Source organism: Acanthisitta chloris, unplaced genomic scaffold (genome assembly GCF_000695815.1).
Source record: "Acanthisitta chloris isolate BGI_N310 unplaced genomic scaffold, ASM69581v1 scaffold16577, whole genome shotgun sequence".
Taxonomy (NCBI): domain Eukaryota; kingdom Metazoa; phylum Chordata; class Aves; order Passeriformes; family Acanthisittidae; genus Acanthisitta; species Acanthisitta chloris.
In genome coordinates this window covers 106,853-122,130 of record NW_008684493.1, presented here as the reverse complement: position 1 = coordinate 122,130, position 15,278 = coordinate 106,853, and the positions used below count along the sequence as shown (strand labels likewise).

Below are 15,278 nucleotides of genomic sequence, written 5' to 3'. Positions count from 1 at the left end.
CTGCTGTCCTGCCTGCCCCACACCGCTCCCTGCGCTCCCAGACCTGCTCCCTGCCTGTCCCGCTGCCTCGGGCGGCCCCGCTTCCCTCCCCCACGCCTGGCACACACCCCGCGGGGTGGCTGGGCACATCCCTCATGGCTCTTTGCTCTCCTCCCCTCCACCAGCTCGAGGCCCTGGAAGCTGTTTTTGCTCAAACCCACTACCCCGATGTGTTCACTCGGGAAGAGCTGGCTATGAAAATCAACCTCACGGAGGCCAGGGTGCAGGTAAACATCCTGGGGAATTATTTAACTCTCGGGTATTCAAGCTGGCAAACTTTTTCTTTTTTTTTTTTTTTTTTTTTGACATCATGACTGCAGAGTGCACATTTGGCCAAAGAACGCAAATGAAGACGATCTGTCATTTTCATGATGCACTTTAATAACATCAACATAATGTGGAATATTAGATTAGGTTGATTAATCGGTCATTCATAATTAACTAGTGATAATGTTCTACACTAATTTGTCCGCGTCTCCAAGGTACTAAATTACATCAATGCACATCCATTTCCTTGCTTTTGGAGGGGCGGGGGGTGCGGAGAAAAGAGCTGAGACGTGATTCTCCAAAGCAACTATGACCACTGTCGAGCAGTGGGGTTAGTCAACTGCAGGGAGCCCAGCTGCCAGGAAGAAATCTTCTGTACATCTTCAACTTTTGTCCCTTTTGCCTTCTTTCTAAACACTTAATTTAGGCAGCTAAAGAGCCTGCAGAGCAATTCCCACACCTTTAATATGATCCAATAAATACCATTCTTTCTCACTTCTTCCTTTCTTCCTTCTCCCCACCTTTTTACCTTTTTATTTAACCTTTTATCCATGTGTTTGTTTTTCCATATCCAGGGATTAACTCTGTGTGTCTACAAGCTCTGCTAACTTGCAGTTGTCAGAGATGGATCCCTGTAACTCTGCAGGCATCCACCACAGAGTTGCAAACCATTTTTTTGAACATGATTATGCATTCATTTTTATTTATGGAGCTTTTCTGCATGCTGTTCTTCTATATTTTTTTTATTTAGGTGCTCGGGGTTAAGACTATGCAAAGATCTAATTGTAGGAAATATAATAGCTTGCCTTTTGTTCCCTAGGGTCATGTTAGTATCTCTTAAAACCCAATGGCTGAAGAGAGATAATGGAATTCACCACAGTAAATTGGGGATTGTAAACAAATTATTTCTCCTATAATCAGATTATGTGATCCTGATTATTAAATCTGAACATGAATCATTGGTCATATGTGGGCAAATTAAACTGATTATTATTTGGAAATGAAAATCTCCTTTTGCCACTGCATTGTAGGTACTGGCTTAAAAAAAATAATAAAAAATGCCATTTTGGCTATTGGTGCCTAAAGACTGAACTGCAAATTGAGATAAATGGGACAATTATTGAGCATTCAGAAGTGGAAGATCATAACTTCTTCCTGAAAGGTGCAAGGGTGAGATAGGGGTGGTGACAATTAGATTGCTGAGGACTGGTGTTTAGCCTTGTTGTTGGCTATTATGCAAACAGACAATAGATGCAAGCATTTGTTTAGCCTGCTTTCATACAGGGACACGGGGAAACACAGAGGATGGGAGATATGTTTACATTTATACCCCTTGCTCATTCAAATATGATTAATGTGCTATAAAGCAGAGTCTTAATCGAAGATGATGTTGTCAAACAATAACTAAATAGGGAAATAAACGACTTCATCATGCTCTTTCCTCAGAAGCAGGCGAACTGTCAGTGCAAAGTCATTAAAATATGATAATGAAAAATAGCTCAATTAAATGTTGTTATAGCTGTGACCTTCATTCAATTAAGACACAAGAAAGTGTCTGCATTTTGCTTTGCATTTAACTGCTCTAAATTTAGAATATAGATAAAATCATTATTCAATGTTTGCTGATACATGCAATTAAAAGGCTAACTAAAATTGCTAACTAAAATGGAGTTGGAGGAGGAGAATAATAATAATAATAACAATCTTGCCTATACCTGAATCCATGTATTAAAATGTGTATTTCCTGACCTCAAGAGAGGCTCAGCATTTTCCACCTCAAATACAGTGCTTTCAGAGCATCAGCTCCAAGGTTAATGGAAAAAAGAAGTTCTTGGACTAAAAGTCAGGTGATAAAATCAAGAATATGAATGTTTGTTTTGCATACGGAGTAAAAAATAAGGTTTGGAAACTGGTGTTCTATTCTGAGATCATAGTGCAGCCTGAGGTGCCTGATGGTTTTACCACCATAGTATTATACTGCTGAATGATCTTTCAGAATTAGTATCGATCAACTTTTGAGTCCTCTGAATGCAGACTGGACAAATACATGAGAGGAATAACAGCCAGTACCAGTCTCCTCCAGAGAAATGTCTGGATAAGATGGCCTAATACACACCTTCTCATTTCTGACCTCTCTGCTTCTAGCAGCAGCTCATTTAAAGACTTATCTATGGTTTCATCAGAGTGCTTAGATATGTATTTAACACCATCCCTATAAAAAGGCTTTTAGATGTGTTAAAACACAGAAATCAGTGAGAATTAGATCTGTGCAAAAAGGAAGGCACATGATTAAATGTTTTGCTAACTGGCACGGTAACATCAAAGCTATATATGTTTTTAAAATTTTTGTTTGTAACATGCCTTTTGAATGTCTTGAGACACTTCTGGCTCATTTTCCAGACCCAGAAATATTACTGAAACAAATGTAATCCTGAGGCTCAACTAAAATAGCAATGGGGACACAAAATAAGAGGAAGTTTTAGCCAAGATTCTAAGTGACTGATTTCACTAGAGTAACAATTTACAATTTTCTTGCTTCACATTTGGCTAAACACATTTTTCAGCCTGGATTGCTCTCCTGCTCCAGGTGTGGTTTCAAAATCGAAGAGCTAAATGGAGGAAAACAGAGAGGGGTGCTTCTGACCAAGAGGGCTCTAAGGAATCCATGGCAGAGGTGGCACCTCCTGCAAGGAATTTAAATTCCCCTTCTCCAGCAGATCAAACCAGGAATAAAAAAGAGGGTCTGGAGATCCAGCAGAGGTAAGAGTAATACATGTTATCAACTGCCTGTCTATGGGGCAAGCATGCCTCATATGTATGTACGTGCATACAGGTTTGAGTGCTGCTATGCCTGGGCCTACACAGTATCATTTTTAGGTGAGCTGTCTCTTGTGCAGCTCACTGCTCCCTGTGGAGATGCTGAGAAGCTGGTGGCTGTGGGAGGCTATTGTTATCCAGGCTTGGTCACATCTAGTTGGATGCTGCGACATGAACGTGTTATATGCATGCACAAACAGAATCAACTGCTTCTGATTTTGTAAAGAAGTTGTTTTCTCTTCTCCACCAGCCTGAGTCGAGCAGTGGGTCCTACAGGACCTTTCTTCCCTTCCTGCCTGCCGGGGACTCTTCTTAACACAGCCACCTACGCACAAGCTTTATCCCATGTTGCCTCTCTAAAAGGTAAATGACTTGGTTTAACTTCAGGGATAAGCTCAAAGAGCATCTCTTTCAAGCTAAGTGGCACAGTCCCACTTGTGGGGAAGCCTTTGGGAAATGGCAGATCCTTCTTTCTGTTAAGATTGGCAGTAATTACACTGACCAGTGCTGCAGGTACAGAAGTGAGTCTCGTGTTGTAGCTTGCAGCCTCATTTGTGGCAGAACTCCTTCATTTTACTCAGACAGTTCATTTTCATGAGGTCAGTGTTTGTCTCAAGGAGTGAGGCAGGTAGGGCTTGCTCCTTTAGAGTTTTTGTTGCATATGCTTTTTTTTCTAAGAGTCAAATTTATACTAATAAATTAGTTATACACATCCTTTTGCATTATATATTACCTGGCACTGTTACTGATGCCTCATCCGCTCTTTGCATGCGGTTTCCTTTGCAGTGCATCTCTGCACAATCCAGACCTTTCTCTTCTTGGACAGTAGGTTCCCTTTGAGAACTTGAATAAAGTGTGTTCCTGAGGACAAGGGAGGAATTACAAAGTAATTCCTCATTACCTGGGACCCAGGCTTCAGGAAGGGTACATCCCGTGTCTATACCCTATCAGTTTCCAAAAAGCAGCAGTATGCATCTTTTAAAAATAAATCATCTGCTGATCCATTAGCTGTTCCTAGTCTAAAAATTTATAAGACTAAGGGTGTAAGCAGGAAAAATTCAATTTATAGATTTATAGGATGTAAAGCCTCATAGCAGTGCCAAGCACAAAGTGGCACATACATTTACTCTAAGTCCCAATGTGGTGCAATAACTTGTGAGGAAAGTTTCCCAGCTAAAGACCCTCCACTATGAAAACAAATGGCCTCTAATACTTCTCACTTGTTCTCTGGCATATCTCATGCTCCTTTGTGAGTTTCCAGTTAAATCAGCATTGCTGATGAAAATTCCTGAAGCAAACATTTGGAACCACTGAGTTTTGTGTGAAGTCCAGTGTCCTGCCCCCTGTACCCCCTTCCTTCCTGTCTTTCAAAAAAAGCTGAAGCCAGACACCACACAGTTACTGCTCTTTTGATAGGTGTGGGACCTGGGAGTTTGAATCAAGAAAGGCCACACAGGAGGTGTGACCTGAACCCTCAAACTTAAAGGCTGATTGTCACCTTCAAGTGGGCAGTGACTATTGGAGTGCCTGAGTCCTCTAGATATCTGCCCTGTGAGATCTTGGGGCAGAGAATTCTGGCTTCTGCTTTTGGGCAGGAACAGCCTCTCTGAAGTAGGTACAGGTGGAATTCATCAGGCAAAAAAAATTGTTAATTGATAAATGTAGTCCCAGACAGGTTGAAAGGCGTAGATATGGGGTTGTGTGCAGTGAATAATTTCAGATGGAAGTAAGGGATTTTTTTTTCCCTTAAAATTTACATTTAGGCATTTTCAAAATCAAATGCATCAATAGGTTCTTCTCATTTGTTTTATGTTTAAATGGAGCTAAATTTTAAGAAAAAAATAACCCCAATAAGCAAAAGCCAAGCAAAATGAAATAAAAAGGAATGAAAAAAATGTCATGAGGGGTTTTGTTTGGTTGGGGTTTTTTTAGTTTTTTTATTTTTGCTTTTTTTTGTTTTGGTGTGGTAGTTTGTTTGGGGTTTTTTTAGTTTTTTTAGTTTTGCTTTTTTTTGTTTTGGTGTGGTGTGGGTTTGGGTTTTTTAGCTTTATTTATTTGGTAGACTTCCTGATATCCTTTTCTGTGATTTTACAGCTCAGCCACTAAGTTGAGAAATTAATAATTTTCTCCTTTTTTCTTGATAGCAGTTTTACAACATAGGGGCAGAAAGATTCGCTTGTAGATACTAGATAGTCAGATGCCCAGGCTAAGAGACAGTGTCCCTGAAAACCTGGTCCCAGTTGTAAATACAGATGCTTTTTATAATTTGTATAGGAATGGTCAGTTAGCAGATGCCTGCATATTCTCTTGATGAATGTTGTCAGCTATATGTGCAGCTCATCCCTGAGATGCCTGTTTTATATTTCCTGCCTGGCACTAGAAATCTCCAGATACATGCAAGGGGACTGGGATGAAGTAGTATACTTTCATTTTTAGAAATCCTCTTACAGAGTTACATGTTTGCATATCCACCTACCAGGAGCTTTGTGGAGCTGACTGTGCCTGTCAGCACGTTTTTATCCTTGCAAGGAACTGGTAGTCTGAGCTACTGCTTTGAGGGGAGATCTTTTTCTTCTGCTGCTAAGTCTCAGTAATGTCAAATTTTGGCTGTGGGGTTAAAGGGGAAGAATTTGTTGTTCTGTAACAGGACAAAATTGATTTGTATGAACAGAGAATAATTGTAGCATCTTTCTTGTGGTATTGATATATGAAGTATTGCATCCTCTTTCCTTGGCTTGTCTCTGTAAGTTTCTCTTTTCCTATTTTTCCAAGAGTAATTCACTTGGGCTGGGGTAGGGCATTGCACAGCAGACATTGAGCTTCAGTCTTGTTAATTGGCAATGATGAGCAGGACAATCTCTAGAAGTTCTGAGTGGACCAAAAGCATCACAGGCCTTATGCACATTTTATTTTCCTTTGGTGTGGAAACTCCAGGTGAATGACACCTCATCTAAACCAGTGTATTTGAGAGCACAACCAAGCTCACGTCAGTCTGGAGGAGGAGATAATCATTGTGGAAAGGAAGGAAAGGACAGGGAGAGACAGAGTGTTCACCAAACCTTTATATGACCATCTTTGCCATTTGCACAATTCAGTTTGTTTGACTCCCACTTCTCATTTCCCTTTGAACTAAGAGCTGATTTGTACACTTCAGGCCTGTCAAGACCTTATATTTAGGTGGGCAGTAATCTGTGGCCTTATATGTCTTAATGAAGTGATCTAAGCATCTCCATTGAAAATCCAGTTGCATTTTGCAGCAGAAACACTGACAGGACTCTGCCACAGTGACTGTGAGGGCATAGGATTTTATGTCACCCATCAAACTCAGCATAGGACAAAAAGTTCTGAGCTGCTTGTTTTTTGGATTGCTTGGATAAGGGGAAATATGGGAAGTAATAAGGTTTTCCAAAATTTTGCAAGTTTTATTGAAGGGTGAAATGATCAAGAGCTCTTCCTGATATCTGTCTTGTGCCAACCATGCTTTGAAACTACCAGGAATTTTTTGTGCTTTTGAAAGCAAAATAGTTGTGCCAGAATCAAAGCACCATTTCATTACCAAAGGATGCATGACCCTGCTTTGTTCTATGCAAATGTCAAATTAAATGCAGCTCCTCTCTGTAGGTCCTGAAAATAGTTATGTATTCCCACCATTGGGAGAATAATCCTGGCCAGTAAAGGGAATCATATTCTCCAGTAAGGCTGTAAAAGCTGCCTGAAAACAAATGGGCACTCTCAGCACATCAAGTTCTATTGGGAAGTGTAGGTGGTTTTCTTATTCTTTTGGGGAGACAAGATGTGCTTTGTTGGACTTGTGAGCCAACACTTCGTTGGTGTCAGTGAGTAATATTTGACTGATGCTTTAGAAGGAGAAAATTAAAATCAATACAGTGAATAACAAGTGATGATGGTGATGTAACTAATTAATAATTATTTTATGCTCTCAGGGACCATTTTCATTTTGCCATCTGAGAGTTCTCTGTCTTTTGTAAAGAAACTAATGCCTCTCTTTCTCATTCTCTGACTTTGCTTGGCTCTGGACCCAGATTTCCGAAGCTACATAAAATGTCTAGGGCACAAGGTTCTTGGATCTCATTTATAGTCTAAGGATATAATGGTTGATGGTCAAGTTGGTCTAGGAGAAACAAGAAATCTCATTACAGTCTAGCATGGGGCAGGGACTAAGCCTGCAGTTTTGCTTTTGGAAAGACTGTGAAGTACACTGTAGCCTTGTCTCATTCTCTGTGTGGCTCTGGACCCCATGTGTCACTTCTAGGTGATATTGTTGGAACATGAGACTAGGTCTGTCCTGATGAATGAGAAGAATGCTATTGTCGCTAAGCACTATGCCCCATGAACTCTGCTGTCTCTGAAACAGATTTTTTCTCTCTCAAAGTGAGGATATCACCACAGGATGGTCTGTGAAGAAAACAGGCTGGCTGGTTTCACATAGACTTCACATAGACTGTTCTAGAGAAGAGTATATTATCACTGGACACATTTCCTCTGTTTCTGTCAAATATTCTCTATACAGTAATACAACAGACCTGTTCCTTGCCTTAGGCAAGTCTTCTCCCTCTCTGGACTTCAGTACAGCAGAGGCTGTACTTCGTAGCAAGCATCTGTTAACTACCATATCACCTGCCTATGTACTATTCTTTCAGGAAATACAATTCATCATTTGAAAAATTATCATAAGGTCATAATTTCTGGGATATCCAGTGTTTCCTACTTCAGGGTTTTAGTACTTCACCACTGGCTATAGTCAGGAAGAAAGTTGACTCACACAGATGAATTTTCTAATGTTCATTACTCTCTGAAATTGTCCTGATTTGACAACTATGCTACTTCATTGTGGTGACTTCGACAGTTCCATGATCTTCCAAGATGAAACACTTACTGTAAGCCATGCATCTGCAGTCCATTTAGTAGATTTAATTGCAGACCTCAAAGATGAAGGGAAAATACTTGTTTTATTTATGGGCTGTATAACAATAGAGTCATCAGGAGAAGCTAGTGTTCTGTGCAGAGAGAGACCTCAAAGTACCTTCTTAATGGATGACAGCATGAATGCAATTCATTAATGTAGAAGATGTTATTAATGGGTGTAAACAAGAATCTCCGTTTTTTAGCGGATGTGTTCTACCATTCTGGTGACTGAGGCCAAGAGTGTGTCTGTTACGTTCCGCTGAAATTTCCCCAGACCCCATGATGAGTGAAGTGTATGAGGAGAGAAATAATTACACTTGCCAGGGAATTACTTTCATAATTCACCCAGAGCTCTGCTCTGTGCAAGTTATAGCTCAGTTGGTTTTCACGGCACCTCCACACCACTGATAGAGAACCAGGATTGCATTATGCACATCAAAATGGATATTCCAGGGCACCATTGATTAGGCTCCTTTATGGTTTGTTGCTGCTGTGGTTGCTGTTCATATTAGGGAGGCTTAATTGCAATATCCAGGAAAAAAACCCCAACACAACTAGAACTGCTCATCCATTACATTTCAATTTCTATTATGGAAAGATGAAGAGAATTTGCCCAATTCCATTGGGCAATTCCCATTGCCATGGCTGTTAAAGAACTGTTCAAGGACCTAACTCACCCTTGAACTGATGTTTACTGAATTGAAGCACCACTCTTTATCATAAGATTGGGGAACAAGAATAAAAACTCTTGTGGTTCTTTATTTACTCTGTCATTCTTGATTATGGACTTTTCTCATGCAACATAGCAAATATACTGAGTGAGTTTTGTTTGGCATTTTCCCTAGTTTATCTGCTTCTCTGACTTTAGAGAATTTAAAATATTTCCTTAGTTTGCTGCAGATGAATATATCTTGAGCAAATGACTTTCATTTGCATATCACAGGGCCCCAACTCTACCGCTGCCCTACCTCACAGGTAGATTTTTGTGGTCTTTATCGCAAGTATTAGGGAATATGCCCTAAGAGCCATGGGGAGGAAACCCTAGTTTATCTGCTTCTCTGACTTTAGAGAATTTAAAATATTTCCTTAGTTTGCTGCAGATGAATATATCTTGAGCAAATGACTTTCATTTGCATATCACAGGGCCCCAACTCTACCGCTGCCCTACCTCACAGGTAGATTTTTGTGGTCTTTATCGCAAGTATTAGGGAATATGCCCTAAGAGCCATGGGGAGGAAATCTGGCTTGTCGCAAGTATTAGGGAATATGCCCTAAGGGCCATGGGGAGGAAATGGGTGCTGACTTGTTCCTCCAGGACAGATCTTGATTAGGCTAGTGGACCTTTGGCTGGGCAGGGATTGCTATTGACCCCTCTTGGAGTGATGTGTGGCAGAAAGATTTAGGGTCAGATCATATATTTGATGTGGAAGGGAAGAGTGGTAAATGGTTGCTGAGCTGACAGTATTCAAAGGATTGATTCTGTTCTCCCAGCTTTTGTGGGCTTTGCTTCCAGCTTTCCTACCCAAACAAGCAAGCCCTGGCTTCTGAATGATTGAATTTTTTTTAACAGTATTAATGGCACAAATAAAGGAGGATGAATCCTCCAGTTCCACATTATTTGCACAAAAATGCTCCTGATAGAGCAAATGAGACAGAGCATCAGCTCTTTTTTTTTTTACTTTGGGCATATAGGGGTCACAAGCCAGGAGATGTGAAACTATTACATTTGGACTCTGCTGTCACCTCTGAAGTGCTCTTCCAGCCTCTGGGCAGCACAAGGTGCCTTCCACACTTAACCAGCTTAGGCACTATAAGGAGAAACCATCTAGTTCAACTTCAGCAGCCTCGAGGCTACTCTAAATTATACTGGGAGCATCTGGTGCTTCTCCATTTCGGGCGTTAAGTTCATGCCTTTCTTGTTCTGAACCTCCTGATCAGAGCTAAAGAAGATTTGGATAAAGCCACTTTTGTGTTTCCTCCTTTTGGCTCTGGCTTTAATATGCAGAATGTTGAGCATATGAAGAGAATATGAAGAGCAAGAGGGAGCTCCCTTTGAATCAGCCTCCACTGCTAATCAGCACTATGAACTTGAGGTTTTTCTTGACCTTCCAACCCTTGTTAAAGGGATTTCAGAATTTATGAGGATTTAGAGCTCAAGCAAGCTAATGTGACTCCTATCAGAAGATAACAATGCTTAAATTAAGCATAATATTTTATCTGAAAACTAACCAGCATGCTTTGACATGTGAGGATTTTAAATGGGAATTTTTCTTTGCTTCCTTCCATGTCAAGTTGCCATTCAGCTGCCCATATCAAATGTGGATATGCACAAAGAGTGAAAGAGGAAAGTAATGTGGGGTTTGCCTTTTGGGAAGACTATCTATTAAATTCTTTAAGCTGTTGAATTGAAATACAAAATGTATTTTTAAAATATTTATGTATCAATATGGGTCCTGCTCCCACCCCACTCTGCTCAGCTGAAACTGAACCATGGAACTGCACAAAAGGGTCCATAACCAAAATTGTAGATCAAATATCATTACAATTGAAATGTGATGTTGGCAGAGACAAGACAGAACTAATTTAATTTTTCCTGTCAGTCTCTGTAGTAGATCAATTAAACTGCCAAGTGGATCAAATATTTCAGACTGTATTTATTACATTAAGTATTTATGTTCAGGCTGAGCATTTAAAGTATGATCTCATATAGGAATACAAGGAGGTACAGATCAATTCAGCAGAATTTGCTGTAAGTTAATGGAAATCTAATTGTGTATTTTAATTTTGTGTACAGGAGGCAGTAAGTTCCTGAAAGAAAGCAAATAGCACCCTGTCCATATTGTAGCAACTTGATCCAAATCCCATTAAAGTAGTATCAGATTGTCATAGATGTTAGTGAAAGCTGGATCAAGATCTAAGGCTAACACCTTAACCCTCACTGATTCTGGTGGGAGCTAGGTGCCTGAAGTCCTCTGAGAGTCTGAAATAAGTAGGAACAATTCCTTTCTTCCCCATTGTGGACTCAGAATTACTGCAATAAGATGTTAAAACCCACTGCTGCCAGCTACATATATATATGGATACCTCTTTCTTGGTCGGCAGCACATCCTGTCCATGGTGGGCTGAGTGATGGGCAGGTGGAGACCTTGGGCTCCTGAGTCTCCTATTGTTTGTCTCAGCTTTTGTTCTAGCAAAGTCTGATAGATTTCACTGGACTTGTTACCTGCAGATGCAGACAATTGTAGGGTAGATTCAACCTTCTTTACAACGTACATTAAAATGGGGTTAAATCCTACTCTGCTGTATTCTAGCTGGACGCTGGAGAAAATGATGCTTTTACCTCACATTTTTCTCATGTGTGAGCTGTTGTTTGCAAGTGTTGTAACTTCAGTGAAAATGAAAGGAATGGTTTATGGGTGAATTATTACTAGAGACAGCTTAGTTTCTACCACAGGTAACTGCACCCTCAGGTTGCAGAGCCACTAGGTAATATCAGGTCTAATTATTAAGCAAGAGCGTAGATTGGTACTGAATACTGATAAATATTTTATCCCTTTAACAATGGAATGAAAATTATTCTTAGGGGATGGAGCTGAGTCCTGCTTTTTTGAAAAGGGAAAGACTTTTCCACTTCTCCTCATCTCCCACTAATCAGGCAATGTCTGTGCCCAGTCATGTGTTAGGTACCTACGGTGGGGAGACCCTGCCCTCAGCCTGGGAGCTGAACAGCTGTGTTTGAAAGTCTCACACAGTTTGTGTTAGAAAGCAGCAGTGCAAAGGCAGCTGATGCACTCACAGACCTCCATGCTCCTCCATCTCAGAGCAGATCCTTAAGATAGTGGAGCTTAATAGTAGTGAAAAAACAGACTTCTGTGTGGCTTCTGCAGGTAAAGACCTGCTGCAAACTGCAGGGACTCCTAAGGGTCTCTCCTCCCTCTAGTTAGATCAGTGGCTATTCAACACTCCTGAAGTTGCTGTGATACAACAGGGAAAAAATTACTTTATGAGTGTGGTTGATGGTGGCGAAAACTCTAAGTTGTGTTACTGAGTGGATTTTATTATAAACTCTTCTTCTGACCTGCTGAAAAAAACACAGAATTCCAGACTGAGCTCCCTAGAGCTAAAAGCAAAAAAAAAAAAACCAAACAAAAAAACAAAACGAGGATGTCAGTCAGGTGCTGAAACTTGCTTGTATGCCTGGATCCATGGAAATGTTGGTCTGCTGATTGTATGCTCTATCAGAGAAAAAGTATCTTTCCAGTTTTATTATGAACTTGTCCTTTGCAGATTCTGTTTTTTAAAATGCAAAGTACTTTTTCTTGAATGTTACCTGCAACTATGAATCTCTGGTAATGGCTGTGGAGAAGTATTGTCAACATCCTAAAAACAAACAACTGGCTGTCTTCATTCCTAGCAGATGGGTGCTGACCCGTTGCTACCAAGAACAGAAGTGTAAAAGAAAGACTACCTGCTCTCTGCAGGTTATTAGTTCCATCACTTAGTCATGAGCCATTTAACTCAAATATTAACTGCGGAAATTAAAGCAAGTCCTTGGCCTGGAAAGATCAGGGGAAGATACTGCACCATGTCAGGATGTGTGCAGCCAGGCTGTTTCTCATTGGGAAGCAGTGTATCAGCAAAGGACAGGCTTTTGCCAGGGGTGCACAAGAGGATGTGGAATTTGTATGGCCTCTGAGACCCCTGGAAAAATGATATCACTCGACTGTTCTAACCAGAAAGCAAATTATAGAAGTAGCTCAGCCATTCCACCCTGCCTCCCCTCCCTACCTCTCTGACACATTCTCCTTCATTCAATAGATTTATCTAAGTTAGGTATTAGGGTGGCTTTTTGGATGGACTGTGTGCCCAGTGGTGAACCTAGACTTCTAGGTGTGCTTCTTTGGGAACTGTCCCAAGCCCCAGTGTTATAAGAGACAAGCCAGAGCAAGAGCCTGCAGTGTTGCAGCTCAGGAAGGCAGCTGGTGGAGTGAGGACCATCTCTGCCAGTGGGTTGTAGGGAAGCCTTTTGGCTTAAAGGGGAAAGAATACCTACTTCATCTGCTCTCCAGTGTATTATTGCCTGCTTGGAACAGCAGTGTGTCTCAGATGACAGGGGAGAGATGCTCTGGCCCATGTCTCTCAATGGGACTCCTAAGTTTTGTCAGGAGCAGCAGCTTTAGGTAGCCTTGGCTCATTTCTGGAGGCTGTTCCCTTCGAGGTATCATCCTTAAGCAGCACAGACATTGGCTGGGAGAAGGTAGAACAGACTCTTGCAGGTAGACATGATGCCAGTAGGTATCTGGGGCCTGGCCAAGGAAAAGTCTATATCATCTTCCAGTGAGATAAGAGAACTCCATCATAATAACCAGAATATTTTCACCTTTCTGCTGTAATCTTTCAGGCATAGATAAGAGATGAATTCACTACACTCACTCACCAAATGTTGCTGCCCACATTGATCAAGCTCAGGGTGCAGGTGGAGGGCAGGGCACATCACCAGCATGGGGCTGATGGTAGCCACAGAGCAGCAGATCAATATGCGAGGAGGGAATGAGCTCAGCCTTGCTTCTGGGGTAATATCACATGTGACCTGAACTTCACTACTCACCTCTGTCTCTGCTTTCCTCTCTCTGCTTGTCACCCTGGATGACTCACAGTGTAAGATCCTTCACAGGGTCAGCAGAACGGGATATGGGTTTTCTAGTCCTGATCCAGAGAATAACTATGTACCCACTAAAGGTCAATGTACCCACTGAAGGTCAACCCTATCACTGCCCTCTTCAGACTGACCATGGAGGGAACAGTCAGATAGTCTCCATGACCTTTCCCATCAGTGATGGTGCCTTCTCTCCTTCCTCTCCAGGGAGCCCGCTGTGCTCGTGCTGTGTTCCAGACCCCATGGGCCTCTCCTTCCTGCCCACCTACGGCTGCCAAAGCAACCGCACGGCCAGTGTGGCCGCGCTGCGCATGAAGGCGCGGGAGCACTCAGAGGCTGTGCTCCAGTCTGCCAACCTCCTGCCCACCACCAGCAGCAGCCCCACTCCTCCCACCAAACCTGGCCCTGAAGGCAGCCAGGACAAGCAGCCCTCTCCAGCCAAGGAGCACATGGAAGGGGAGAAGAGCGTATGAGACCGGACTGGTGCTGGCCCCTTGGCTCAAGGCAGTGACCCACCACTGGGGCTCTGCTGTGGGGTGAACTGTGGTCACGCCCAGTGGGACATCATGGGGCCACCAGGGACCTGGCACATCTGAGTGGCCTTTTTGGCTGCCTTTCACACACCCTTGCTTTTCTTGCGTTGCTGTAGGTTCATTCCCCTGATTCATCGACACTATCTGTGTTTGGAAACATTTGTGAAACTGTTTTTATGCCCCCACCGCATCCCAGGGACACCGAAAGGCACAGGATCCTGGCTTGCTCCTGCACATCTCAGCTTTCCATCCTGTGTGAGATGGATGGCTGGCAGCAGCACTTCACTTCCAAACATGAGTTCTGGGGCAGGAGAGGCATCCAGGCACCAGTTATCCCACCACACATGACAAAGGTGAAGGAATATCCATGTATATTCCAATTTGGCCTGCGGTTTTCTGAAGGCATTTGACTTCAACCAAAACTATCCCAGGCAATCCAGGTGTAAGAGAAGCAGAAAATAGAATGAAACTCTTCATAATATTTTTTCTGGCTTCTTTTTCTCAAAAGTGAAACTTCCCATGGAGTAGATTACTGGGAAATTCCTGAGATCAGTTTACCTGTGACTAAAATCCTTGCACGAGCCTCTATATGAACACTAGCCTGCTACATTTGCCCTCTCTGGGATAGAAATAAAAGATACATGACTTCAGAGCAACATTCGTAGCTTCAAACAGTAGTGCTGGTTTTTAATGAAGAGTGCAGTTGTCTCTAGATCTGCACAAGGCCGGGGGTCGTTTAGCATCACTGGCTTGGAAAAAATAGACTGAAAAACAAAATAATCTTGCATTGCAAGACTGCAAATATGTCCTTCCATGTTTTGTGTTTACTAAAGAGGAAATAAAGCTTGGAAGGATATTCCTTTATGCCATCCAAAATCAGACTATTCCATTTACTGAAAGCTTGTTGTAATGCATCTAGGTATGAAGATATATTAATTATTACAGAGTGGGCACAGTGCAAAGGAGAAATTGATGCCTTAGGAAATACAGTCTTATCTCTCACCTAAACCTCCCCAAATCAAAGCAGACTAAGATCTGAA

At 41.9% G+C, this 15,278-nt stretch overlaps 1 protein-coding gene across 1 annotated transcript; it reads left to right on the top strand.

Annotated features, from left to right (window-relative positions):
- The first annotated feature begins 134 nt into the window (after positions 1 to 134).
- Positions 135 to 14,178, top strand: DRGX (dorsal root ganglia homeobox). Its single transcript, XM_009079370.1, has 4 exons — positions 135 to 266; positions 2,894 to 3,066; positions 3,374 to 3,486; positions 13,913 to 14,178. The coding sequence occupies exons 1-4, from the start codon at positions 135 to 137 to the stop codon at positions 14,176 to 14,178; spliced, it is 684 nt and encodes a 227-aa protein (XP_009077618.1).
- Positions 14,179 to 15,278: the final 1,100 nt, after the last annotated feature.

Coding starts and splice junctions, on each gene's coding strand:
- DRGX (XM_009079370.1), top strand. CDS start 135: ATGGCTCTTTGCTCTCCTCCCCTCCACCAGCTCGAGGCCCTGGAAGCT. Junction 267..2,893: donor TCACGGAGGCCAGGGTGCAG/GTAAACATCCTG, acceptor CTCCTGCTCCAG/GTGTGGTTTCAAAATCGAAG. Junction 3,487..13,912: donor CCATGTTGCCTCTCTAAAAG/GTAAATGACTTG, acceptor CTTCCTCTCCAG/GGAGCCCGCTGTGCTCGTGC.